This window comes from Ambystoma mexicanum, chromosome 1p, assembly GCF_040938575.1.
Source record: "Ambystoma mexicanum isolate Mex_15411 chromosome 1p, UKY_AmexF1_1, whole genome shotgun sequence".
Taxonomy (NCBI): domain Eukaryota; kingdom Metazoa; phylum Chordata; class Amphibia; order Caudata; family Ambystomatidae; genus Ambystoma; species Ambystoma mexicanum.
Window position 1 is genome coordinate 430,206,145 of NC_090921.1, and position 26,973 is coordinate 430,233,117.

General features: G+C 43.2%; 1 protein-coding gene across 1 annotated transcript in view; it reads right to left on the bottom strand.

The window, feature by feature from the left end:
* Positions 1 to 26,973, bottom strand: part of IL12RB1 (interleukin 12 receptor subunit beta 1) — a 448,922-nt gene that overhangs the window by 235,560 nt on the left and 186,389 nt on the right. The window contains exon 5 of the mRNA XM_069649246.1: positions 20,075 to 20,244. Coding sequence (XP_069505347.1) covers positions 20,075 to 20,244 — 170 coding nt within the window. The remainder of the gene's footprint in view (positions 1 to 20,074; positions 20,245 to 26,973) is intronic.

The following is a 26,973-nucleotide window of genomic DNA, read 5'->3' on the forward strand; positions in this document are numbered from 1 at the left end:
ACTATTTTCAGTCACTAAAAAAGGACTTAAGGGAAGCTATTTGTTCTTGGAATGTATTGACATTGGACTGGGACATGCTCACGTCTTGATCATAAAGGAGAGCATGCCATATTTGGAGTTCTTATTCGACGACTGGAAGAAGGAGCAGTTCCCTTATTCCTTTCTCACTGAATTTCTTTTTGGATGTGCCTATAGTGGTGCCCAATGACAATGTTTCACGTATTGTTCTTGCAGTTTTTCTGTTCATTCGGTGTGCATACCCTGCGCTGGTGGGGAGAGCTACTAACGTTAATCTGTTCAAGCTAGATCTTATGAATGCTCAAATCGTGAGGAGATTGCTATCAGCCATAATTGGACACATTCTTCAACTTCCCGAGTACAGTGGTGGAAACACAAATGCCCCTATCAACTGATAATGCACTTAGACTGGTCAGCTTAGTGTTTTACTATCTGACTGAAGAATGTCTGCATCTTGTTGGGAGACAAACTGATTTCCGAACGTTCCCAAGAGACCTAAGGAATAATGCAGCACTTAATGAAATACTGAAAGACATCATAATACAAGTGAACCGGTACTCTGAAAGAACACTCAGAACTGAATGAGACTTTCGAGGGAAAAGATCCAAAAATCTGCTGGTTAATCAACTTTGTTTCATACTGAAGGAGAATCTTCATGTCGTCTTGTAGAAGGCCAATTCGTGGACTTCACTGGGAACTTTTGTTCATCGTCGTATAATCAGCCAGCTGATCGAGGGAACTTGTGGAGCCGATTCAGCAGCTTCCAGAAGTAGTGCATGATGTTGCCCGATTAAAAGTTATTTTCCTTCCTTAAAGAGTAAGATGGACAGCATCAATAGCAATATTATCATGACAGATCACGAGAGACGTCCACGATGTGCAAGAAGCTATTGCTGTAAATTGACTTATTTGTACATAATTTACACTTGCGTTTTGTTCATAGTGATACTGCTCTCACTTACAGTACGCACTGCTTCCTATATAGACACAAATGGAGCAAAGACTCCTGTGCATCTTCCCGTACAAAAGGAAGGTACAGATGTTGCAACTGCAAGGCAGTCAATACCTTATGTAATTGTTCCTACTCTAGAGGTGCACATGAGAACACCTGGTCCTGTGATAAATGAACCTGAGTTACCTTTTGGAGGGAGGTCACGTATGGAGATTACAGCAGACTCTCTATGGCCTTCATACACCATGGCTAGAAAATGGCGTTGAGATAGGAAAAGGCTTCTAGAACGTTCACCTACACAGGTACCACATGTAAAAACACCCAGTCCACTGACAAATGTTTCTATGATTGGTCTAGTAAGAAGAAACTATGCTGACATACTTCATGAGATGGTTAGAGAAGCTTGTGAGAAAAGAACGAGATCTAAGAGAAGTGCTACAGAGGATGATCATGAGCTGAATGATTACCTGGACAGTACAGCACACTTGGGCAATAACATATAATATCAGCATATGAAAGAAGTGGGACAGAGTACAACTAAAGAGAGTTGCTATGCTTGTGCTCTCGTACCTTATGATAAAACTGTTGCTCGAACTTTCATTTTTAGGGAAATTCCATAGAATGAGGCCAGGTGTCTCATCCACCTTGCAGCATACATGACAAGAGGCCAGTTCCAAGGAAGTCGGTCTGCTCTGCGATGGGGAGCAAAATGGTCATTTTCATTTCAGGAGGATTATATCAAGACTACACAGATAGAAAGAGACTCTAAATGGAAAAAATGAAATGCTTGAGTATCCTGCTGCAGGACATGATGAGATCATTATTGAAGAAATTAAGCGACTGAACTGTTCCGAGATAGAGGAGATAGCTTGGATGCCTGGATGTTGGGAACGTGCCCAGGTGTTAATCTAGGGAATGGCAAAGTCCAGAAAAGGATGGGAAGAGGGGCTGGTGTCATGCACAGCTCATCTGCTAAAAGATGAATAAATACGAGAAATACAGAAAATAGACAATGAGTGTTTTGAGCCATGGGCCAAATATGCCAAATGACTAACATGGGTAGAAGATGAATCAGGTCCATCAATCATTGATGAATACGACAGTATGCTTCCAGAGAAAAGGAAAAAGGCAAGTGGGAGCTAATGTAGGGTGTAAAACTGATGTTGATGTCTCAAAATTAGGAGCAGGGACAGCAGTGATCATGGATCACTATTGGGCTTGTGGAGCCACAGCTTATATGAAATTGCCCAAGGATTGGGGAGGACGATGTTCACTGGTTAATGTTCATGTTCCAGCATTGGTGATTCTTAAAAGTAACTTGACAGTTTCCCAAAAGCAGATGCTCATCTGAGGTACAATAGATCTGTGGAGCTGAGTGATCGAATGAAGAGGAGAAGGTATGCAGTAATAAAATTGTGGCAAAAATGTCACCTTTACAAAACATTGCGGCAAAGATGACATGATTTGACCCAGTAAAGTTGTACCCCATCATACCATTTAAGGGGGGCGGGGTTGTGTAAACAGCCATTTTTTCCGCAATTCTAACACTTGGAACCGAGGAGAACTATTTCTCCACCATGTCAATAGAATCCTTTGACTCCAACCAGAATGAACACAGACTGTTCAGCCAGACTTCGCAGGATTCACGTTGACCTTCATGTCTAGAATCCAGGTTGGAGCAAATAGTAAATGGATGTAGATTACCAGATGGGAATTGCTGCAGACAATCAACACTACTATAAAGGGATTCAATGCTATCAGAGAAGAGATGAGAGCCATACGACTGATGACTCTTCAGAATAGATATGTCCTGGACATGATCACAGCTATAGATGGAGGTGTTTGTGCAAAAATCAGAGAATCATGTTGCACGTTCACACCTTCTCACGATGACGAGAATGGCACCTTGACAGAGGCCATAGAAATGCTGATGAAGTGACACAATCAGATGATAGATGAAGTAGAAGACATTGCTGATGATAGCTGATTTGGATCACTATTTTCTTGGGTTCCACAATGGATGGCAGATATGTTCAAGTTCCTTGGAGCCCTGATAGTGTTGGTTTTGATTGGATTTTGTGTGATCAGGATAATAGCGTCCCAATGTAAGAAGACAGCAAAGAAAGCCATAGGGATGAAAATCATGGTCAATGTTGAATCGGGATAGAAGACCAGAGAATTGACAGATGAAGAAATCAGAGACTTTGTGAAGGCCAGTATCCATGCACCTGAGGGAACGGAGTTCCTATATCCAAAGAATCCTAAGAACTATGTGGGAAAGTGGATCTATTGCAGCCCAAGTGAACAGTGCATGCCCATGACTTTGAACAAAGATGAGCATGTGAAATCAGATGGATGCCTGAAGGGAGTCATAAAGATATGGATCCCAAAGAAGCATTTCTTCAGACAAGGATGTCTAGATGTAAAGGATGATGGGAGTGTGGTTGATGAATCGCCCAGAGGGGGAGTGCAGAGAAGGAGCTAAGTACCCCCACCTCATCCACCTCACCCAAATGTCCTATATGTTGGGAACAAGAGTGTGAGACAGATGTAGTACCAGTGAAAATACAGGTATCAAACAGAATCCTGGAAGCAAGGTTCCCATTGAGAAAACCATATCTGCATATGAGACAGTATGATGGCCATTTGAATGAAATCCCGGAAGAAGCAGAGCAAATGAATGGCAAAGAAGAATGGTGGCATCACATAGAGCTGAGCTGCCATATATAGAAGAAATGCAGAGACAAGAGAATGCAGATATTCTATAAGACCTCAAGAATGTATCCAAGATAAGTGACATTTTGGGATCAAGATGAAGAAACTTATGCACCAGAACTGATGAAGATACCAAGTTATTTTACACGTGTGCACATGCAAAGAAACGCAAGCAGATGTAGTGTTCTTGAGGCTAGCTTTATAGTGAATAGATTGTGGCATGTGCCAATGTGTATAATATGTACACATATATTGGAGTGAGTAAAGTATGGATGTTTCCACTACGTACTATAGCAGAGCTGGGCTAAAGAAGGAGGGCCCCTTTTCCAGTGTGTCGCAGTTAAAAACAATTGAATTAACAAGAGTGAATCTCAGAAAGGCGAGGCCGGGTGAGCCAAGAAGCCAAGGCCATATCAGGCTGGGGTGAACAGACATTGGATACAAATTGTGTGAAAGAACTGTACGTGATTTCAATCCAGCACTCCAACTAAGTCAATGCCTAGTATGGGATGCTTAATGGAAACCCTTATTTATATATTTGTATGTCAAATGTTTGTTTAATTCTGGATAATGTACCCTTATATAACGCCCCTCTCTTTGAATTCCCCCAGCCTCACTGAACCAAGAAATAGGTTTGTTTTGCAAATTAAAAGATTTATTTGAAGAATTGAACAATATATATAGATTACACTTTTATGAATATGAATAATATCTGAATATCACACTTATGAATACCTGAGTCATTTCGATTATTGATGTTTGAATAATTTCTGCATCCCCATTCATCTCAAGGGTATTGCTACCTCGTCTTAAAGGGCTGGCAGCCTCCAGTTCATGTTATTTCCCAGTTGCTCACAGATCACAATAAATGCTTCACTTGTGCAGGAAAAAGGACCACTGGGCGTAACAAGCGCATGGCAGCCATTTTGTTGTTGATTGGTTGCCAAGGCATCAATAGCAAACACGAACAGAGAGCACTCAGTTTGTTTCATGGTGTGTGTGTGTAAGAAACTGGAGCTCACAATTTCACAGGTCAAGTTAAAAAATCATAATAATAAGTGAGGGATTAATGTGCTGCGTAGGAGAAGTTAATTGGGGATAGCGTGTTACAACACTGTTACTGTGCTACTTTACAACAGCTTACAATTGCATTGCAAGAATTGCAGAGTTTTTTCTTTTCTTTTTCTTACTCCATCATTTAAAAGAAAAGGAATTATAGTAACAGGGCAAGCAGCAAGCCCGGACAAAATATTACTGTGGAAGTGACACACATCAGTCAAAAAGGCTATGCCATGAGTTCCTGGGCCCCCATATTTATGGCTAGTCATGGCCCTGTGAAAATTAAGTGGGCCCAACGGAAAAGGGGTTTTCTGCACTACATGAGAACTGCTTGCGGGAACACCATTGCCACAGACTCTAAGGTGTCACTTTTAATGCGATATGAAGGTCAAAGCATATGTGAAACATTTCCAGAGTTGGATCAGTCAGAAGAATCTGCAGTCTCAAATGAATCTGATGCTGCTTTGCAAAAATTAGAAATGCATTTAAATCCCAAAACCAGCATGATACTAGAGAGATATCATTTTGGGGTTAGAGTGCAGGAAAATCGGGAATCAGTTGAAGAGTATCTCACTGCTCTGTACCACCTACCTCTGTCATGCAAATGTAGTGACAAGTTAGATGAATATATAAGGGATCAATTCATGATTCAATGTAGTAATGACAAGATAAGGAAGGAATTGTGGCTCAAGGATGAGCCAAATCTGGATGAGGTTATTTGCATTGCCAATAGTGTTGAGCATTCAATTGATTTGTGCAACTAAGTTTGCAAAAAACAAAGACGGAAGATAAGTGCCAACAACAGAAGAACTGAGAGTGGGTGATGTGGAAAAGGGGAGGAAATTGAAGCAGAAGGGGAGCGGTCAGCACATCCGTGAGGGTTCTGGTGTCAAGATGGATAAGCCCAGGGGACAGAAGCTAGAGGAACGTTTTTATTTTGGATGTGCAAGTGCAAATCATTTTGCGGGGTCTCCAGCATGTCCCAGAAGGAAGGTTATATGGTTAGGTGTAAAAAGTAGGGTCATTATGCAAATTGTTGCAAGAAGTTCGCTCTTGGGGAGGCGAAGAGTTTTGTATATGACTGAGGATATGCAGTAATCCTTAGGTGATGAAGATGAGGACCAAGTAGAAGTGATTTCTGTCAATATGGTGAAATGTGCTGGTGATGAGGAGTGTGGAAGTCCATTTGCAGAATTTGGAGTTGATGGTAAGAATGTGTGGATGATGTCAGATTCTGGTGCCAAGGTTTCGCTGATGTCACGGGAGGTGTTTAAGAGGGCTGTGGGAGGACTGTAGAAAGATCTGTTGCCTCCCGACACCAAGCCCAGTGGATATAATTTGGGAAAAATAGATGTTCTTGGTTATTTCATGGCAAGGCTTAATTTCAGGGGAAGAGAAGCCTCTGGCAAAATTTAAGTCACAAAGTGCGGTGAAACACTCCTGAGGTGAAGGGATCAGAAAGGATTGGGGCTAAGACTTGATCCAAATACAGTTGAACAGGTTTTGCACGTGCAAGAGAGTGCAAGTGTGGAGTAATTCTACCCCAGTGTGTTCTCAAAAAATATTGGAGGTGTGAAAGGAATAAGACACAATATTTTACTTAAGGATGGTAGTGTGCTGGTTGCAGCAAAGCTGCAGTCAGTTCCATTGGTGATGAGAGAAGGTGTGAGATCAAGGCTTGAGAAACCAAAGGTTTCTGGGTGGATAGAGAAAGCAGGAAGTGTGGAATGGGTATCACCTTTGGTGATGGTAAGGAAGGCCACTGGTTAATTGAAGCTGTGCATGGATTTGCGAGAATTGAACAAGTGTGTCATTGTGGAGAGACATCCCTTGCCCAATATGGTGGAGATGCTGACGATGGTGGGCAGGGCAATGTATTTTTCAAAGCTCGATATGGCATCAGCATACCACTGAATAGAGTTGGATGAATGGTCAAAGAAGTTGACCACTTTTATTACTCATGATGGTATGTTTCAGTTCCGCAGGATGTCTTTTGGGCTGGTTTCAGCTTCATCTGTTTTTCAAAAGGTGATGGACATGCTCTTGAAAGGCATGTAGGGCATATATTGCTTTCAAGGTGATATCTTGGTGTATGGAGAGGCTGTTGATGTGCATGAAGAAATCCTGGTGAAAGTGTTGGATAAGAAAGGGGTATGATGCTTAGAGTAGAGAGTGCATATTTAAGAAGAGTGTTGTTGGGTATTTGGGGCATGAGATATCCGCTGAAGGTCTGATGCCCAAAAACGACATGATAAATGCAATAAAGAAGGTGAACTGGGACACGCCCAGCCCTTTAAGACGAGGTAGCAATACTATGAGATGAATGGGGATGCAGAGGTTTTACTCAAACATCAATTATCGAAATGTCTCAGGTAGGTGGCAAAAAAAGTTGACTGTTTAAATATCAATTATTTTAAACAGAGAGTACAATGACATCAAAAGATCTTGGCACAGCATGGTCTCTAACTCAATGCATCAAAAAAAAGTGTACTTTTCTTTCATAATCTCAACATACTACGTATTTGCTTACATCATCCTATGTAGCAAACTATAAAAACCTGGTGAGGAGAGCGATTGGATCTAAGGGAACATCTAAGTATACATTCCATACTAGTCTGAGAAAGTGATAGGTTCTTTAACATCAGGTGGGGCAACTAAGGCCTCCCCTTAGTTCCCCACATAGGTCACTATGAATGTCACTAAATAGACAACGTCCTATTGGTTACACAAACTATAGGACCCTTAATTACACAGCCCCGTATAATTGGTTGGCTCTCTTACATCTGTCAGTACTTTTCCATCCTACATTAGCAGCACGCAGATTTCACTTCCAGGTGCTGGTGAGCTGGTCATAACCATAGTTTCCCACCAATTAGCATATCATCTATCATCACCTCAGTGGTCTGCTGTCAATTAAGACTTTCAACTTGTCCTTGGGAGTGTTCTTTGTTCTGGAGAATTCATGGGAGTAGAGGCACGCTCTGCCACCCTGCGTAGGTGTGCTTAATCATATTTGTCCAACTTCATCCTTCCTCGTGACTGAAGACCACAAATTCGAGCTCTAGTGCATTTAAAATACTATTTTTAAATAGGCTCCTGACGTCTTCCTTGTTTTTGTCCATATATTCTGAACAGGAGCCTTGCTTTTCTGAGATTCACTTTGTAATTTAATTGTTTTTCAACTGCGACACACTGCAAAGGCCTTCCTTTTCTGGTCAAGCTCTGCTATAACACATAGTGGAAACATTCATTCTTTACTCACTTCTATATATGTATACGTAGGTGCATGCCACAATCTTTACATCATGTAACCACTGTTGAGCTGAAAGATTCATATCGCCCAGTTACCAGAGGGTTGGGCTGCGCTTTACAAATAAACAAACCAAACCAATCTATTCGCTACTTAGCTAGCCTCAAGAATACTTCACCTGCTTGCGCTTTTTTGCATATGTACACATGTAAAATTACTTGATATCTTCATCGTTTCTGTAGCATAAGTTTCTTCATCTTGAGCCCAAGATGTCACTTATCTTTGATACCTTCTTGATGCCTTATAGAATATCTACATTCTCTTGTCTCTGCATCTCTTCTATGCACGTCAGTTTGTTTCGTGTGTGATGTCACCATTTTTCTCCTTTATTTATTCGCTCTGCTTCTTTTGGGATTTCCTTCAAATGACCATCATACTGTCTCGTATGCAAGTATGGCTTTCTCAATGGGAACCTTGCTTCCAGGATTGTCTTTGGTATCTGTATTTTCACTGGTACCACACGTGTCTGACACTCTGGTTCCTAAGATATAGGTAAGATGGGCGAGATGGCTGCGGTGGAGGCGCTTGGTTCCTTCTCTACAAAGGTGCGATCAACAAAGGATAAGGGTGAATTGAGGTCATTTTTAGGAACGATCAAATTTTATCAGATTTGTGTGCAGAGTTTCGCAGGCCGGGTGTTGAAGATAAGTAGCTTATTAAAGAAAGGAGCAGAGTTTGTGTGGGATGTGGAATGTGAAAGGGATTTTGAGGAAATCAACAGTAGAATAGATTTGGCAAAGCTACTTCTGAAGTTTGATACTCGAAAAAGGTGTGTATGACAGTGAATGCCATCAATAGTGGCATTGGCGCAGTCTTATCGCAAATTGGTGAGGATGGTCTAGAGCATGTGATCGGGAATGCTTCAAGGATGCTGAGAGGAGCAGAAAAAACTACTCTGTCCTAGAAAAGGAAGCTCTTGCTTGTCATTGGGCAGTAGAACATCTTTTGAACTTTGTGTGGGGAGCAGAATTTACTATAAAGATGGATCACAAACCCTTAAAGGTGCATTTGAATAGAAAGGGTTGGACAAAGTACTGAGAAAATTAGCTGAATGGGTGACCAGAATTCAGGGTCACACATTTGTCATGGTGGTCATACCAAGAGAAGAGGATGTGTTAGCAGATCATTTGTCGAGGTTGGGTGGTGACCATGAAGGTATGGTATTGGAAAACCCAGATACCATGTTTGTGACACATGATGGAGTTGTGTCCCAGGAAGAGTGGAGTAGAGCTGTGAGGGAGGAGAACATTTTGGAAAGAGTGATTGGATTTGTGGGACAAGGTTGGCCGAGAAGAAATTGTTGTGCAATGAAGAGAGGGTGTTTTGGGAAGTGCACTCGGAACAAAGTACAAAAAAGGGAATTTTGTACCAACGGGACTGTGCAGTTGTTCCTAAGAGCATGCCGAAGAGGATAGTGGAGATTGCCACTCAGGGTCACCTGGAAATCACCACAACCAAAACGGTGTTAAGGAGTGAGTATTGGTGACTTGGGTTTCACCACAATAAAGAGAGAGTTCTTGGGAAATGTGTTGAGTGTAAAAAGTCGGGTAAAGGTGTGGTGTCGCATTCACAGCCCATGGTAAAGGTGGACATCAAAGAGAAAGTGTGGTGTGACTTGGCTTTGGATATTTTGGGTCCTGTCGACCTTGGTGGAGGTAATTGGAAATGGGTTTTAAATCGTATTGATTTATTATCACGATGGAGTTCAAGATGCTGTGGTGGAATTCCTACAGAGCGTATTTGAGAGAGAAGGTTTACCTTGTTCTGTTTTTACGGATAATGACAGACAGATTTTTGGAGGGTGCTTTGAGGAGTATCTCAAGCACAGTGGTGTGAAACATAAGAAGACGACAGTGTATCATCCTGAAGGGAACGGTACTGTGGAAAAAGTAAACAAGTGCGTGATGGAGGCAGTGAGGATGGAGCATGTTTGTGGAAAAGTTAAAAAGGTAAAAAGGTTTCTGTCAGGGAGAGGATGTATGCATTGTGTATTGCTCCCCAGGCGGCCACGGGGTGGAGTCCATTTCAGTTGATGAGGGGGAGGAAAGCCAATACCAAAGTTTTGCCTCCTTGTCTAGGGAGGCTGACGGAGATTGATTATTATTATTATTATTATTATTATTATTATTATTATTATTATTATTATTATTATTATGTGGTGGGGAGATGAGGAGAATGCTGTAAAGAAAGATGCCTGGGTGAGAAAGGAGAATGAACATAGTGGACAAAAGAGAGTGGATATGTGTGTGGGAGACTGGGTACGAATTCAGAAAGGAGTGGTGTGGAAGAAAGGGGAGTTGTATTCGGATCCTGCGCATGTGATGGAAGTGTTGAGAGGTGCGATGAGAGTATGTGGAGGTCAGGTGTGGAGTCTGCCCAGGATGGCGGTGATTAAAAGAAAGTGATAGAGATAAAACATTTGTCAACATAAAGGGGAAGGGACAAAACCAACCACACAAATGTAAATAACGTGTACATAAGTTGAGGAAAGGAGACGTGTTGTACCTGTTATGCTTAGGCCATGGAACCTCACAGCGTGGAGTTCCATGTTGGAACTGTTTACCTTAGAATATTTTCAGTTGGAAGTTGGTGAAGGAGCTAACTGAAGCTGGAGGTCTCTGCTTGGTAACTTCTTGTTAATAAAGAAGAAGAAAACCCCCTACCTGTGTGGACCTGCTTCTTTTCAATTATATTAGAATATTAGTATTTTGACGTACATTTAGGATGGCCTACCTTGTAAACTGGATATTCTAAAAAAATCATGCTTCGCTATTTGACGAAATTGTGTCCTGGGTAAATCACTTTTCCTTATTGTGTCTTATTTTCCTTCACTGCTCAAATTGCGATCACAGAAAGGTGATGCAGTTCAGTTTCTCAGCCAAAAAGTTGAATCATTTCCCCTTAAATGTGCATTCATAACACACGAACATCACCCCCGTCGCCTGCCGAATATACATTCTGGCCCGCTGTGACATTTTTGACTAAATGGCCATTTGTCTTCATTCTGTAAGTATGGGGAGGGGGAATGGATGGCCCAGTTGCACAAGGTTGTGCCTGGACGAATGAGCTTACACTGGACATGTGATGAAAATACCTGGATATGTGAGGCTGTATCTTATATGTGATGTTTATAGCTGGCATAAATCTGGAGTACTTGAGCACTTGAGGCTGCATTTGGTTTGGCTATTAGCACTTGGACTTTTTTGCACACAGTTACTATATAAGGCATATAAGGAATTGTCTGGCAAAATAATGCAGTACTTGGGCATATGAGTCAGCATTTATCATATCATAGCAGTGTCTGGGCATTTGAGGCTGCATTTAGCATATTATGAGTATGCAGGCACATGAATGTTCAGCTGGTTTGAGGTTAAAGTAACAACCATATAAGGCTGCAATGGCATAAGAAAAAACTGCCACTGGCCTGTGACAGTTTTGCAGGTTGCGCCCCTGAACATCTTGCAGCACACAGGGCATATTGAGGCAGCGCCATAGTTAACATATGGTTGCAAATGGTACAGTAATTGTAAATGTTATTGCAATGTGTGATGTCACTGGGGCCTAGGGTCATATGACACCACTTTCTGTGATATCATCAGGGTCAAAGTTCATGTGACGATACTTCCTGTGAGGTCATCTGACATGCGATATCCCTTCCGCTACTCCTGGCATTTTAGTGTATTGAGGTCCATGGATATGTGGCTTTGGTCAGCAGAAATTAAAGGATCATTTCATTGTTTTCAAGGATCGTCGATTAGTTTCAAGGTAAAGGGTGTGGCTTTATATGCAAGATGAGTTTTTTTGCGTGTGTGTGTTCAAGTAGCAACAATGGTGATTCATTTCATTTTTTGCTGTCCCGCTGCATTTGCTCCCAATATACAAGACAAATCAAGTGAACGATATCTTTTTATTTATTTTTTATTTAGTTTAAAGTGCGTTTCTGGATGACTAGCATCCTTTTCACACTTCATGCTATCTGTCTGTAAGTGTTGTCATATGTAGTAATGTGTGATTGAAACTTTCTTTGATTTGTAATTGATCCTTTCTATATGTTACCCATGTTGCTAAGTTACAGAAATTTTTAACATGTGCAAGTTCAATTTTACATAGTATAAGGACAAGGGCAAACTTTGCCCTAATACATATATGTATTCTTTAAGTGCACATTTGCACAAGGTCAATGTTTGCCCTAGTGATAATGCTTTGTCCTAGTGGCACCTGGGCATACATTGCCCTGTTAAAAAAATGAACGGAAAGCATATGTTTTTTGCAGGAGGGCAACTTTTGTCCTTGCCCATGCTGTGCAAAACGTCACTTGCACCGGGACAACGTTTTGTAATTATGCCCCATTTATACTGAAAATGAAAAGGGAACTCGGTCTGCAGAAGTCCAGCTCTTTTTGTGTCCCTTGATGTGCCATTACAGGCATCTAGGCGCTAATGGCAACTTTCCAAATGAATAAATGTGGAAGAATACTGGTTGCAACTAATTTTGTTACAGAGCAAAATTTAAATACATATATATGCTTAGAAAATGTTAAGAAAATGAATAAAGACAGGTGCAACTGGGAGCCTTATGCATGATTTGCTCACCCGGAGTTTGCACGTGCCCTGGTGAGGCACCATTATTAACGCTTAATTACCACACTTCATCTTTGTGTAGGGTCTTCACCTTACACAGAGCTCTGGGTCTACAGGGCATGCATTTTACGCAGCTGCAATGCAGTTTTGCAACAGCATCTTCACCAGGGTAACAATGGATAAAGCTGCAATGGATTTTTGCAGAAAGGGAATGTTTGACCCAGTGCAAATTCTGGGCAACATGCAGTGCACATGTGCAAAGCTTAGGGAACACGGGCACTCCAGTCTTGTATATGATTTTCAGATATTGCTAAATCCTAGCCTTAACGGCGAATTTCTGGTTTCCTTTCTGGGCTCCTATCTTATTGTGGCTTCAGTTATCTATGTTGCGTCCTGCCTTATCTTGCCAGGAAATTACTCACTGGTGGTCAAAAGCATTTCCTTCAAGCGGGCAAAGTTGAGGAACCGAATAAGAAAAGTTTCATTTTTTGTACTGTTTCAAATTTACCAAAGATATGTGAAAATATGTAATTTCAATTTTTTTTCTCCAGAAAATGGAAAGTGACGCTGTCCTTTGAACTGTTTAGTGATATTGTTTTGATCGTTTCTATAATGATGGGAAGTTTAAAGTATCACCAATATTCCACCTTCTTTCAAACACATAGGGGGTCATTATGAGTTGGGCGGTAAAGGATTACCAGCACCGGTAAGGAGACTGGTGCCGGTAATCCCCTACTGGCCAATTCCGAGGTCCCTTAGCGGGAACCGTAAGGGACGTGTGGTCGAACCACACGTCCTTTATGGGTCCCACTAAGGGACCAGGGCGCTAATAACGGGCTTGCCATTCGCCACCCCGTTATTAGCACCCTCCCCATTCCCATTGAGCCCTATGGGGGCTCATATGGGAATGGGAATGGTTTGTTCAATGGGGACTTACCGGTCCCTCCATGGTCGGAATTCACCGGTAAGTCCCCATTGAACAAGACCGGTGCCGGACCCGGTAGCCATGGTGCAAATAGCGCCATGGCTACCTCCATTCTCGGAATGAGGCCCATAATCTTTTTAACATAAGGAAAGCCTGGGTTTGTTCGTGAAAATGGACAAACAAACTCGACCTAACTACTAGGCCATGTTATAAATGGCATTCTTATTTTATGCTTTCCTTCCACTGGACATATTGCGTCCATGTAGGCCTCTAGACAGGTAGCCTTGCTTTACCCATGTCCTCTCTTACAGCATCACCTTAATAACTCTGTCCTGCTCCGGTTTGTCTATTCTGGGAGATGTAATATTTTGGTTCCATTGCCTCTCCGAGAAGCCTTCTTCTCAGAGGCCCGGAGTCTGGTAAATGTGTCACCTTAGCAACCAGATTTCGACCATTGATGTTTCATCACTGATCCCATGCACTTGGACAGACCACCTTCAGCACAACATTAATATGCAACGCTATGAGCCCATGTCTTACTCTAACTATATTCCAATGCATGATTCGCAGTGTGTATCTCCAGATTCACTGGAAACCGGGTCCCCTGCTTTTTTGTGTCTACGTCAGCCCCCCTCTTTGTGCATATCAAAGAACTTGCAACTGATTGAGTAAGACTCACTTGTATCCTTGAAACACTCCTGCTTGTTTACGCTCAATCTCTTCCTTTTTTCCCTCCTCTCTGTAACTACCAGATCTGAAGGGCCAAGGACTGTGAATGAACTGCTCCCACCCCAACTCGCTTCTCCTTGGGCAACACGAAGAGAGCCTGTTCTGTGGGCACCTTACAAATGACCAATTTCTAAATAAATGCCTTCCGGGTGTCTTTTCAATCACACTCTGACAGGTCTACATTAACAGTGAATTTGACCTCCTTCTCTTTTAATATAGAGAGTACCCAACCAAAAAATATTTTTACCTCAATGGCTCTATAAACTGACTAATCTTATTTGTCCTTTAAAATCTTCTTCCTTCCTTCACCCCTCCCCTGTGAATGTCCCTGTTATGCTGCTTGACTGACTGCCTGGTTCCTTCTAATTGTTACAGGGCACCAGGCCCTCCTCGTCCAGTTTAACACTGCATTTGGTCTCACCTGAACCACCCTCCTTAACCTGCACTTGCCCTTCCGGGCCCCCTCACCGTGCACTGGCCTGGCTGGGCTTGCACCCCCTGAGCCCTTCCAGCCCCTTACCTTGAACTTAGAACATAGAACTGAATTCCGTGCATTCCATGCATTTCCTGAATTTATCCACCTGGCCTCCCCTGGCACTCGCTTATCCCACGGGCCCTTCCGCCCTGACCTGCACTTCCACCCTCTCCCCTGCACATCTTGTTACTGCACTTGCACGATCCGAATGTCACAAGGCCTAGTAGGACCGTTTTTTGTTTTGTCATCCCAGTACGTCCCGCTTGCCTTGTTGCGCCTTGAAACATTGTGTATAGGCGCATTATAAATACCCAATGCTTGAGAAAAATAAATAAGAAATTGACATATCAGTCAGCTGCTGTTTTTCGCAACTACTTAATTTTTAGGCAATGCATTCCTCGTGATTCTGTCAAGCATAGGCCATTGCCAGTGGACGCATCAAAAGAGGTTGGGCTAGGCCACACCCTCTATGCAGTGTTGCCAAATTGGCCCATTCAGGAGAAGCATAGTGCTCAGATCACTGTGGTCTATCTAGTGTGCGGTAGGAGGAGGAGAGACTGGCCGACAAAGCATTTGCCTCCAGTGGCCGTATGTATCCACTTGCAAGTTACGCGTCTCGCCTCAAGTGGCAGCACATTCTGACCCCATTATAGCTTTGCTACAAGGTTTCAATATACACTCATTTGCATATGTTATGTAGTGCTTCCCTATCGTTGCTGTCTTTCTCCCCCAATTTTAAATGCTGTCCTAGTTATCAAAATCGACAACAAATTGGCTTTACACAACACAGCTAATTCCTGGATTACTTCATTCTGCAAATAGCACAAAGATCTATTCTTTAGATAATGAATTTGGCTTAAGTGTAGAACAGAAAGAAACTCTTCAGAGTAGTGTAAGCATTGGAAAATATATAAAGAGGTATATCAAAATTTTCCCCAGATCCTTTTTCTTTATCTTGAAAGACTTAAGCATCTCCCTTATCAGATTAAGCATTACTCCCTCCCTCCAAATGTACAAGTATCTTACCTCATTTTTAAGTCTCACCTCCATGATGGCGTCTTCTGTGCCCTGGTGTGGTGGACCCACAGGATCCATTTTGATGTTTCCAGCTCGTTCAACTCAATTAGTTCTCTCTTTACTCACAATTTTCCCAGTAGCTTTTCTGGATCCCCCCATGAGTGATGCCTTCTGAGGCTGATTAGATACAGCTGGATTTGAAGGTGATGCACATGTAGAGAGGTAGCAAGAAAGGTTCAATGAATGTGGGTAATATGTGGTAATTTGCAGAGGCCTTACACGAGACAGGCATCGATTTACATCATGCTTTCATAGCTTTTAGGATGGTGGTGGATGGGCCAGGCAAAGAGTGTTTCCAACATGCAGATGAGAGGACCAGTGCCTGTATGATGGATCTGCAGCAGGTATATCACAGGAATGGGCTGGTGTTCCAAAGGAGGGATAGGTGGCATCATTCTGACTGTGTTTTCTTTGCTATGCATGTTTTGAAGGAGGGGTATCTGTCTATATAGACTGCAAGAACATGGTACAGGGTCTCAGCTGATGGGTAAAGCTCCTGAAGTACATGGAAAACAGCGCTAGGACCTGATGTTAGGTTGCTTGCTGTTGCTGGTGAGAAGCATCAATTCTATCTTTAGAGGAGTAAGCACTGGACATCCATGCCTGGATCAGACCGATGCATACTTTGAGTTGGTAAATGTCTGGATGATATCTTCAGGAACTGTTGTGTGCCATTTGCATATTGGTGGATGTGGATGTTGTTGCTGGCATGGAGGGTCCCCCAGGGCACACTTTAGAGGTTGCATGAGCATTGTGGTGTTGGTTACTTCCCTTGTCGAGGGCCTGCATGTGGAGGCTGATGGTGGCCTTAGATGAACACTGATTGTGGTTTGTTCACCAGTTGCACTTGAAACAAACATCTTATCCTTCTCAAATATTTGACTGAAATAGAAAGTCACCTTGTTGGTTTTTGAGTGAGTAGGTGCATTTCTTGCTGATGACTTTCAATCAGTAGTTCTACCACAATTTAAAGCTCAGGCTAATCTGCTTTTCTGTGTAGCCCCATTTGGCTATATGTTAGGTTTGTTCTTTTCACTTTTCCGGTATGTGCATTGCAATAGCCAATTCCTCTGCAGACAAAATCTGTATTGATTCCAGACTCCTTTCTTGATTTATAGACATCCAGTTTGGATGTCGCATTGTCAACACAACTTGCATTCTACCAAATCAGTGATCTTGCTCACTGAGAACCCTGATGCACTACTGTGCCCTTGGCTTTGGGCCCATCAATGAGCATCTGACCCAATCCAGTAGGCTTGGTCCTTACCTTTGGCTTCACGCTTAGTGACTCACTTTCTATACAGCCCAAGTAAAAACTACCACTGATTTACACTTCATTCACTAGACTGTTGCATTAGATTCTTCCCTTTCTACATTTTTCTAGCCCTAAATGCATGTGTCATGGCTGATTATGATAACAGCACTTATCTGCGACCTCCTATCTATCTTTTGGCAGAGCTTCAGCAAATGCATAATTGCCTCTGTAGTGATCATTTTGGCATTGCATAGATCTGATCAAGTCCCCAACGCTATTCACTCACTTAATTTGTTAAAGATCCCAAACATTACTAAATGTAAGTTGGTAGTCGGCAGCACCTCTTACCAGATTGCTCAAACATATTTCGTAAAGAAATTCTCCGTTCTACTGCTTTTAGGTCCACTGCACCTTGACTCGTGGTCCTTCTTAGATTCTACAAAACCCACATGTCTGGTCAAGCTATCTCAGTCTTGCTTCCTAAACGTAGGCTGTAACACAACATTTCATCAAGTAGCTGACGAAATAGCTCTTCAATGGCAACCACTCAAAAAGACCCTTGAATGAAAAATCTTGCACCATCAAAATATTGAAAAGAAAAGTTATTTTAATTAAAAAATGCAGGCCTTCAAAAAAGATGTTTACATAAAGAGCCAGCAAAAAAGCCAATAATTTAATTAAGTGGCATGACTGGCAAGTTTAGCTAACTTAAATGGCCAATGATGTTTGAGCATTGGTGGCTGGACACTTAGGGCTCATCTAGCCACTCAGGGTCATCGGGTCAGTCTTGCACTCAGGTACATCAGGTCCATGTGGGTGCTTGGGGTTTTGGGACCAGAATAGCAGCAGTGGGTCTCAAAGTCTGCACTTTATTGTCATGAGTTGGTACGGGTGGTGGTAGCAGATTTACATTAAGCTTCAGTTTGTTAGGCCCTACAATGCTTTTACTAAAATGGAAACAGGACATTGAGTCTTTCTGTCTAAAGATGTCTGGCAACCTTGAGGTATTTCTGTTTCATGATGGACAAAGTGGTTGAATGTTGGTACTTTGACAATTCATCATGGTCATGGCCATGTTCCTGCAGATGCCCTCTTCCCAATATTAGTAGGAATTGTGTACACCCGCAATGGGAAGTACACTGCAACTCTTCCACACCTCCATTTGACGCCAGAGGTTTGTCCTCTGGGTTCCTATTCACCTTTCCTCATATATATGAGCATATAGATTAGATATGGGAAGTCTACTCACGCTCAAAACACCCCTGTAGTTGAGACGAGTTCTCTAATATTAGCCATATATCACTGCAATAAATCAGTTAGTTCTGAAGGTATGTATTTATTCTTCAATTGCAAGCAGCCGACACGTGTTTCGACCTCCCGGTCGTCTTCAAGGCAATGGTTTTTCAAGCAATGAAAGTGATATAATGTGTCACTTCCTAAGTGTAGTTGGTTGTGAAATTTCAGTTCCGTGGTCTGTAAACATCTTGTTAGGGTTATGCCTTAGCCCTATATCATGAGTCAGCTTACATATAACAGAGCCTTAGACAATTCTCTAGACAATTATATCTCTATATAGCACTTTCATTGCTTGAAGAACCAATGAATAACTCATGGTACATCGACTTTAGGACAATCAAACACCGTTCCAGGGGATATACCTTGTTGACATTTCTGCCTTGAAGACGACCGGGAGGTCGAAACACGTGTCGGCTGCTTGCAATTGAAGAATAAATACATACCTTCAGAACTAACTGATTTATTGCAGTGATATATAGCTAATATTAGAGTACTTGTCTCAACTACAGGGGTGTTTTGAGCGCGAGTAGCCTTCCCATATCTAATCTAATATTACTGTTCATGGCCTGTAATAATGTCATTGTATTTTCCCTTGTTCCCTCGCTTGCCTTGAAGCACTTTGAAACACATTGTGTATAGGCGCTATATAAATAAACTATCATATCATATCATATCATTTAGTGGGAATCCGAACGAAAATGAAAGGAGACACAACCCTTCAGAATTACTTGGTATCATTAGCTAACAACATGCAGCATTGTCCACTAGCCCCTCTCCATGCATGCAGCAACTATTGGCATGCCTCTCATGCCCTTCACTAATACAGCCTCTCAGATATATAGATATAGATGTAGCCAGCACCCTAAACCACTGATCATGCTTATTACATTTCACATGCCATACTATGTGGTGGTGCTGATTCTAAAGGAAAATGACTCCACCGCAGAGAGGGCTATGTCCCCTTGGTGTTAGGTCCAAATTTAGTAAAATAATTCCCCTATCACAGAAGATACAGAAGTCTCACGTTTTTCGATATCCTGTATGTGTGCACAGAAGAGCTGGTTCTCGAGCTTTAGTTGTATGCATGGCTTTGTGGCTCATACATCCGCTTGGAGGATCTGTGTTTGGGTCAACTACCAGAAGGACCACTCAGACTTGTATCTTTCTGAGGTCAACAGACCGAGTAGCACCGAGTTAGGAATGAATGTTAGTGCCCAGAGTCCTCCGGTTTAAAGAATACTGCCTGTTATGGTTTTCTTCAGTCACTGAGACGATTCCCACCAAGCTCACTGGATTAGCTGTCAGATGGTGGGATATGTGTATGAAATCTGCAGGTCACTGATTCGATTCTCAGTGCGTGGAACCCAGACTTTAATCCAGTTGTGTGCAACCAGCAGCCCTGCAGAAGTTTTGGACTATGACCCCCATGATCCCTCACCATTCATTATGCTGCCTATGCCTGATGGGAGCTATAGACCTGAATCTCTGGAGTGTCACAGGTTACCCATCACTTCAAGTCTGATACAATTGCGGCGGGCATTCATTAATAATACATATTATTTAGGCACGAAGAAATTATTCAATCTGATATAAATTGTCAGTATCATTCAATAGAGAAGCACAAGCAGTGGCCCTTAAAACACAATGAGTGTGGACGAGCAATCAGATCCAAGCTGCACCTACCTAAATCGTTGAGCCTCAAAGTGATATTTGGTGATGAGTGGCAGCATCCTCGTATGCATTTTTCCACCCAGACTGTTATGAATGCCTTCATATATATGTAGTCTTCTCCAAGAGTGCAGCGAGTAGAGCTTCCAGCCGAGAATGTGAATACTCTTCTGGTATCATTTTTCCTGATAAAAGAAACAAGAGCTAAGAGAAAGCAATCCGAGCACATGGCAGGTGCTCATGTAGAGAACCATGGGTATTTCCTGTTCCAAAGCCAGCATGACAATATTGAGCTACATTGGGTAATATATGTTTTGAATAGAAACATCTAGACCAATTGGTGTCTTGAGATGGTTAGAAAAGAGCGAGACATATGGCTCTGCAGTGGTGACTAGTACACAATGGGGAAGGTGGTACTAAACCACCAGTACCCTTTTCCATTATGGAACAACCGAACCATCCCAGTGCTCTCTGGAACTGAGGGAATGCTCCTGGGCTGGCTTAAACTGTCAGAAGTAAACGTGTTTTACCTTTGACAGTATTTGTTCCCAGCGCGCATGTCCAATGGACCAAGTAAGGATGAGTGTTTTGCTTCCCCCGCCTTGCATGGCCTATTGGGGATGAAGGCCGGAGATCTTCAAATCAGAATATGCATGAATATTCAGCCAGTTCCAGGCAGTGACATGGGCGTGCTCCAACTCCTGAGCACGTGAGCAGGATCCAGGAAGCACTCTTTGCTTCCTGGTTCCTGTTTGTAAGGCGTGCAAGCCAGAGTGCATCCCTGTTTCCTTGGAGGCCTGCTCATGGCGAGGAGCAAAGTCAGTACTGGGGCTAAAGGTAAGAAATATCTCTATTATATATGTTTGCATGTATCAAAGAATGAGTGTATGATGCACGGCTGGGTGATGGGTGCACGTATCAATGGTGTATGGTGTATTGGTATGCAACTGAATGTTGTGTGAATGAGTGGGAGAATGCTGCTTCAATGTGTGTGGTGTGCGCTTTTGTTGGGCCGGTTTGGGCATGTATGATATAGTAAGCATGATGTGTTTTTACATGGCTGTACTCGTATTTTTGTGCAACCAGTCTAGCAATGTCTTACTTTGGCATGGCATTTTTTACTGGGCATTTATGATGAAGAAAGCATAAGACCTCCCCTTCTCGGGAGGATAGCTCAGGGTGAACGCGCTTGGCTTAGAAGCAAGACGATGGGGAGTAACACAGGTTCGATCCCCGGGTCCGTGCTTAGAAACTTCCGGGTATTAAGCGTGTTATAAATAACCAATCATATCATAACATGATAAGTGCTGTTACATGGCTAGACTAGCATTTTGGTGTGGCCATTTCTTCCTTCTGCATTACATTTATTATGAGACTTCTTTGATAAAGCAAGCATGGTGTGTTATTATGTGGCTAGACTGGAATTTGGTGCAGCCAGTCTAGCCATGTCTTACTCTGGCATGACATTTTCTTTTGGGCTTCTTTGGAAAAGCAAACATTTTAAGTGTTATTACTTGGCTAGACTGACATTTCGGTGCAGATATTTCTTACTGTGGAATGAGATATTTTATTGGGCATCAGTGATAAAGCAAGCATGATACATTGAATTATGCAGCTAGACTGCCATTTTGGTGCAGCCAATCTATTTCTTTAGCGTTGGTTTACAGAGCATTAAAGATATAGTAAGAATGATTTGTTATTACGTGGCTGGACTCATATTTGATACACCCAGTCTAGCTATTTCTTACTTTGGCATGGCGATTTTCACTGGTTAGCTTTATTACGTGGCTAGACTTCATTTTGTTGCAGCCAGTTTGGACATGCTTTCATATTGTGGCATGGCATTTTTAAATGGCAAATTCAAATGAACTGTGTTCTTACATGGATATGCTGCCATACATTGGCATAACCAGTGTGGGCATGTTGTCTTATTGTATCATTACTGCCATTGTGCTCAAAGCAAACATGAGTATGTTCCTACATGGAAATACTTGCATATGTTGGGGAAGCCATCATGGAAATGTATAGCGAGTGAGAACTAGTTTTTATTATGCCATTTATTGTGTACAAACGCATCATGAAAATGCGCTAGGAAATCCTCTTGTGGACTGTTGGTGACTTGCATCTAATGGATGTTTCCATGGGTTACCCTTCAAAACCAATTGCAAATTGTATCCAATTTATCACTTAAAGTGTGCTGTAAAATGCACATTTTAATCCGTTATTCAAAACATTTTCTTGGTGGGAGAACCCCATCATACTGCCCTTGGTTGGTCCGTGATATTTATGGAAAATATTTTACGCCACTCAAATTAAAAAAATCTCCAGCTGCAGTTAAATTGATGTCAGCCAGTGACAGTTGCACGTAGTACAGGTGTAATGACAATACTATGTGATTTGTCTTAACAGTGATCTACTATGAAGCATGAAAAAGGTACTGTGCAAGAGCTGGATAATTGCTAGATGATCCAAAGCAGCATAATTAATTTCCTCTGATAGTCAATAAAATAGTCTTTATAGAAAAGGAAACTATCAACCCACAATGAAATGCATTCACCAAGATACTGTTGACGGAAACCTGCTACTGACAGTAAGTGAATTGCTGATTGAGATGTATTGTGTCTGACTTTGGTTGTATTTCTGCTGTAGGCATACCATAGCACTGGCAGTAATTCCATACTGAGGCACTACTACATAATAGCAATACAGTTGTGATGATCTCTGGCTGGATGGGACCGTGCAGTGGCAGCTGGCCCATGGGGGCGGAAGGGGCGGAGCCCCACCAACAATGACACCGCCCACCATGTCCATGAGTAACAGTAAAATCATGTTACTCATGGACATGGTGGGGGCTGCACTTAATGTGCAGCGTGAGTGCTGCTCTCAGCCATTCCTCCCAGGCCCGCATGAAAGCCGATAAACCCAGCTGAAAAGGATGCCTAGGGGCGTTAAGAAAGAAACGCGCCTGAGGCATCCTTATTTTCGCCCAGACAGACCAGGGTGGACTCAGACTTTGCAAACCCCACCCCAGTCTGTGAAAGAGATAGGACAGGGGGCAGGGAGCTGAGGGAGGGCCAGGAGTGTCAGTTCTAGCCTCTGAGCATTGACCGTCCTCTAAGTAGGAGGGTCAATGCTCAGGTCAACAACACAGTGATGTCACTGTGGAGCCCCACCCACGTCTCAGAAACAAAACCAAACTCTGGTTGCCACATTCTTGTTGTGCAGCTGTGGCGCCCAGTGCCTCAATTGCCAAAACTGGAACCCTTCCCTCTCACCCACCGGAAGGTGGTCTTGCAGGACTCGAACAAGTGAATTTGGCCCTGTTTAAAAAGATGTGCCAAAAATGTACACCCTCCCATTCTCTACTTATAAAAGGTATTTCCGTCATATTAGAGTTGGAGGTTAGGATCAAAGTGACTAGGCGTGCACAGGAAAAGAAACAATGAGACGCCCCATTGGGAGACTGCCTCATCCCTCACCATCATAGTCGCCTTTACTGAAGGTAGCTTGTACAATCTCAGGGGTCTACTGGCCTTGGAAGCCAGGGCATATACCAAAGCGGTTTTCCCACTATCTCCTCCTCCAGTCATATTTTGGTTGACCCAGTCATGTAATGCTCTGAATTATGCTGCCTGGTAACAGCACTTCATGTTCGGTGGGCAAGCCTTCCACTGTCCCATGGTCTACAAAGAGTTGCTCTAGCTCTCCTGGCATTCCCCCCACCCCACACAAAAGAGAAAATGTCCCTCTACACTCTGAAGAGTCTGCAGAGGCATCGCCACCGGCAGTGCCTGAAAGGCAAACAGTAGCCGTGGCACTATGTTCATCTTGCCAAACCACGAGATTGCCCATGACCCCCACACATGCAAATCCATCAAATAGCCACAGGTAGTTTGCCTTACATAACCCTGCCCCATTTGACATAAGGTGAATGCCAAGGTATTGTAGCGACCCTGAGGCCCACCTGAACGGCATTGACCCCTGCAGATTTCCATGGTTCCCTGACAACAGTTAATATTGAGCATCTCACTCTTATCTAGGTTGACCTTAAACCCCCAAGCTTCAAATTCCTCCAGGATCGGAAGGAGGAGAAGCACTGAGGATTCAGCCTCTGTCAATGTCAACAGAACATTGCCGGCAAAGAGAGCTATTTTGTGACATTTGCCCCCATATGGAATGCTCTTAATCCCTCCCTCTGATCTAATCCTCACTGTGAAGGCCTCCGCAGATAGGGTAAAAAGCAAGAGGTGACAGTGGACCACGCCGACTCATCCCCCTGGAGAGGGAGAAGCTCTGGCACCGAGTATATGGAGAAAACCCCTTTAACAAAATGTTCCCCTAGGTGTAACCTAGTCAGAACCTGCTTGAGAAAGGCCCATTTTACTCGGTCGAATGCCTTCTCTTTGTCCAGGAGCAGCGATGGGATACAAATCCTATGTGCAACATCCGTGAGAGCAATGATCTTCCTGATGTCTGCTCTCTTCCTTCCCTTCACAAAGCCTGCCTGTTCCTCCTCAGAAGTGAAAGGGTCTTGTCCAACCTGTTGACTGGTATTTTGGCATAGACTTTAATATCTGTGTTTAAGACTGCATTGGGGTGATATAAGGCACAGAGTTCTGGGTCTCTGTCATTCTTCGGAATCAAAGAAATCTTGGCCTCCCCCATGGTCCCAGAGACCTTCCACCACAAGACCATCCATTAAACAGGGATGGAAGCTGGGTGAGCAGGCTACCTTAAAAGCGCTTATACAATGAGGCTGTGAGGAGCCTTCAGTATCTCCTCCTTCATAATTTCCTGATTAAGCGGGGACTGGTACACCTCAGGGAATCACTGTAGGGGACAACCACTCAGGCAGTCTTGCATCTTAACAGGCATGGAACATTCCATCGCATATAGAATTCTATAGAACAGCATCAGAGTCTGCATGCAGTACATCACCCGCCTGGCACCATATCCTGACTATTTCCCCCGATTATGCCTCTGCCTGAGCTTCCAAGATAATATCTTTCCCGCTGTATTACCCTCCTCCAAATATTTCTGCTTTGTGTGCGCCAGGGCGTATTCTACCTAAGCAGATTCCAGGATGTTGATCTGTTTCCTTGCCGACTGCAGTTCCCAAAATGCTTTCCGAGAGCCAGTCTTTCATTATAACTTTTCCCTTTCCTTCACTTCCAGGGAGAGGAGGTGTACCCGTTCCCTTATAACCTTATTGAGTACTGACGATTTTGAGATTCATATCCCCCATAGATATGCTTTAAAGGCATCCCACCTGATCATATCGTCGACCTGTCCCACCGGGTTATTAGCAAAATAAAAAAGTCACAGAAGGTCTCCTCAATCTCCACACAAACTACTGGGACCTTTGGGAGAGTTTGATTGAGTTTTCAATGTCTAGGCTTAGGTTTTGTTGGTGCTAGAGTAAGGGAAATAATCATCGGGGCATGGTCTGAGAAGTATATTGTGCCAATCTCAGTGGTCTCCATCTGCTGGAGGAGGTCCCTGCTTGCCCAAAAAAAGTCTACTCTAGAGTAAATCCAGTGTTAGTGCGAGAAAAACATATTATATCTTATGGCCAGGTGTGCATGCCTCCAAGCAACTATGAGGCCGGCGCCAGCTGACTAAGAAGATCACTGGGAGGCTGAGTTACCATCCAGTAGTGACCTTTAGAGTGTCCCAGTTAGAGTCAAAGTCGCACCCAAAACTATCCAGCCTGTATCAAACGTCCCCAGCTCGCCCAGAGTAGCCCTTAGAAAATAATTCTGGCCCACGCTTGGACGATAGACTGAGGCAAAGGGTCACCTCCTCCCCTTCCAATAATGGGACTCTACCACTCATCTGGATACCCACCCCCATCTTCTTCAGGTGGCAGGTTGAAAAAAACGGATGCAGCTTGGCATGTGACCTTAATCTCATAGTGTCTTCCTTCTTCATATGGGTCTCTTGCAGGGAAGCAATATCAACTTGCATACTCTTCTATTTCTGAAGCAGATTGGTCCACTTCCTTTTGGAATTGAGACTCCTCACATTATATGTCAAGAAATTCTAACCCAAACAGAGCTACAATGCTGTGCCACTGCGACTCCCTCTTACTGGGCCTCTCTGAGGATCAATCCCCCCTCTGTAATCCTCATTTGTGGGACCGACCAGGAAACGCCCCGATGTGCCCTGCCCAGGGAAGACCGCCACTATAGCAAACCCCAATAAAACATGACTGTTAGGATTTCAGCTAGCGCTTGGTCCCTCTGGCAATGTTGGTGGAAACGACATCCTCACAGGTTTTTTATCCCTTCAAGATGGTGGCAGGTTGGGTCACTCTGCAGGACCTCTGGCAGCGTTTCAGCTTATTCCAAAATGGCACCCGGGATTCATTCCAACTCAGAAGACATGGTTTCTAGTGCAGCACAGAGGGGAGTGCCTTGCATCACTTCCATTCAGTTAAGCTTGGATGCTCCTTCTTAGCCCTGTATCTACCCGTTTTCTGTCTTCTTGTGCCTTCACTGCTTTCCGGCCTTGCACTGCATGCCTGGCTTTTTCTCTCTGCTCTGTGTCAACTTCCACATTCTCTGTCCTACCTTCTCAACCCCTTGCTATTCTGTGAAAATGGGCTCTCCCTTGCTGGCTTTGCTCTGTCCTTTGTTCCCTGGCTGTATACTTACTGTGCGTCTGACCTCCTCTGGCTCGACATCCTGCCTTCTGTGATACTCACAGACTCCGTTTCCATCAAAGGCTGTACCTCAGAGATACGAAATTCTTGATCCACGTTGGGAGCCTTTCTGCTACACCAACTTCTATGGACAAAGGTTTTCCCTACGTGGGTTTTCCCCTTGTGCTTGGCTCATAGAGCACCCAATGCCTGTGGGCTTTCAGCGCCTTAGAAACAAATAAATAAATACATTGTTGCCCTGTTCCATTAG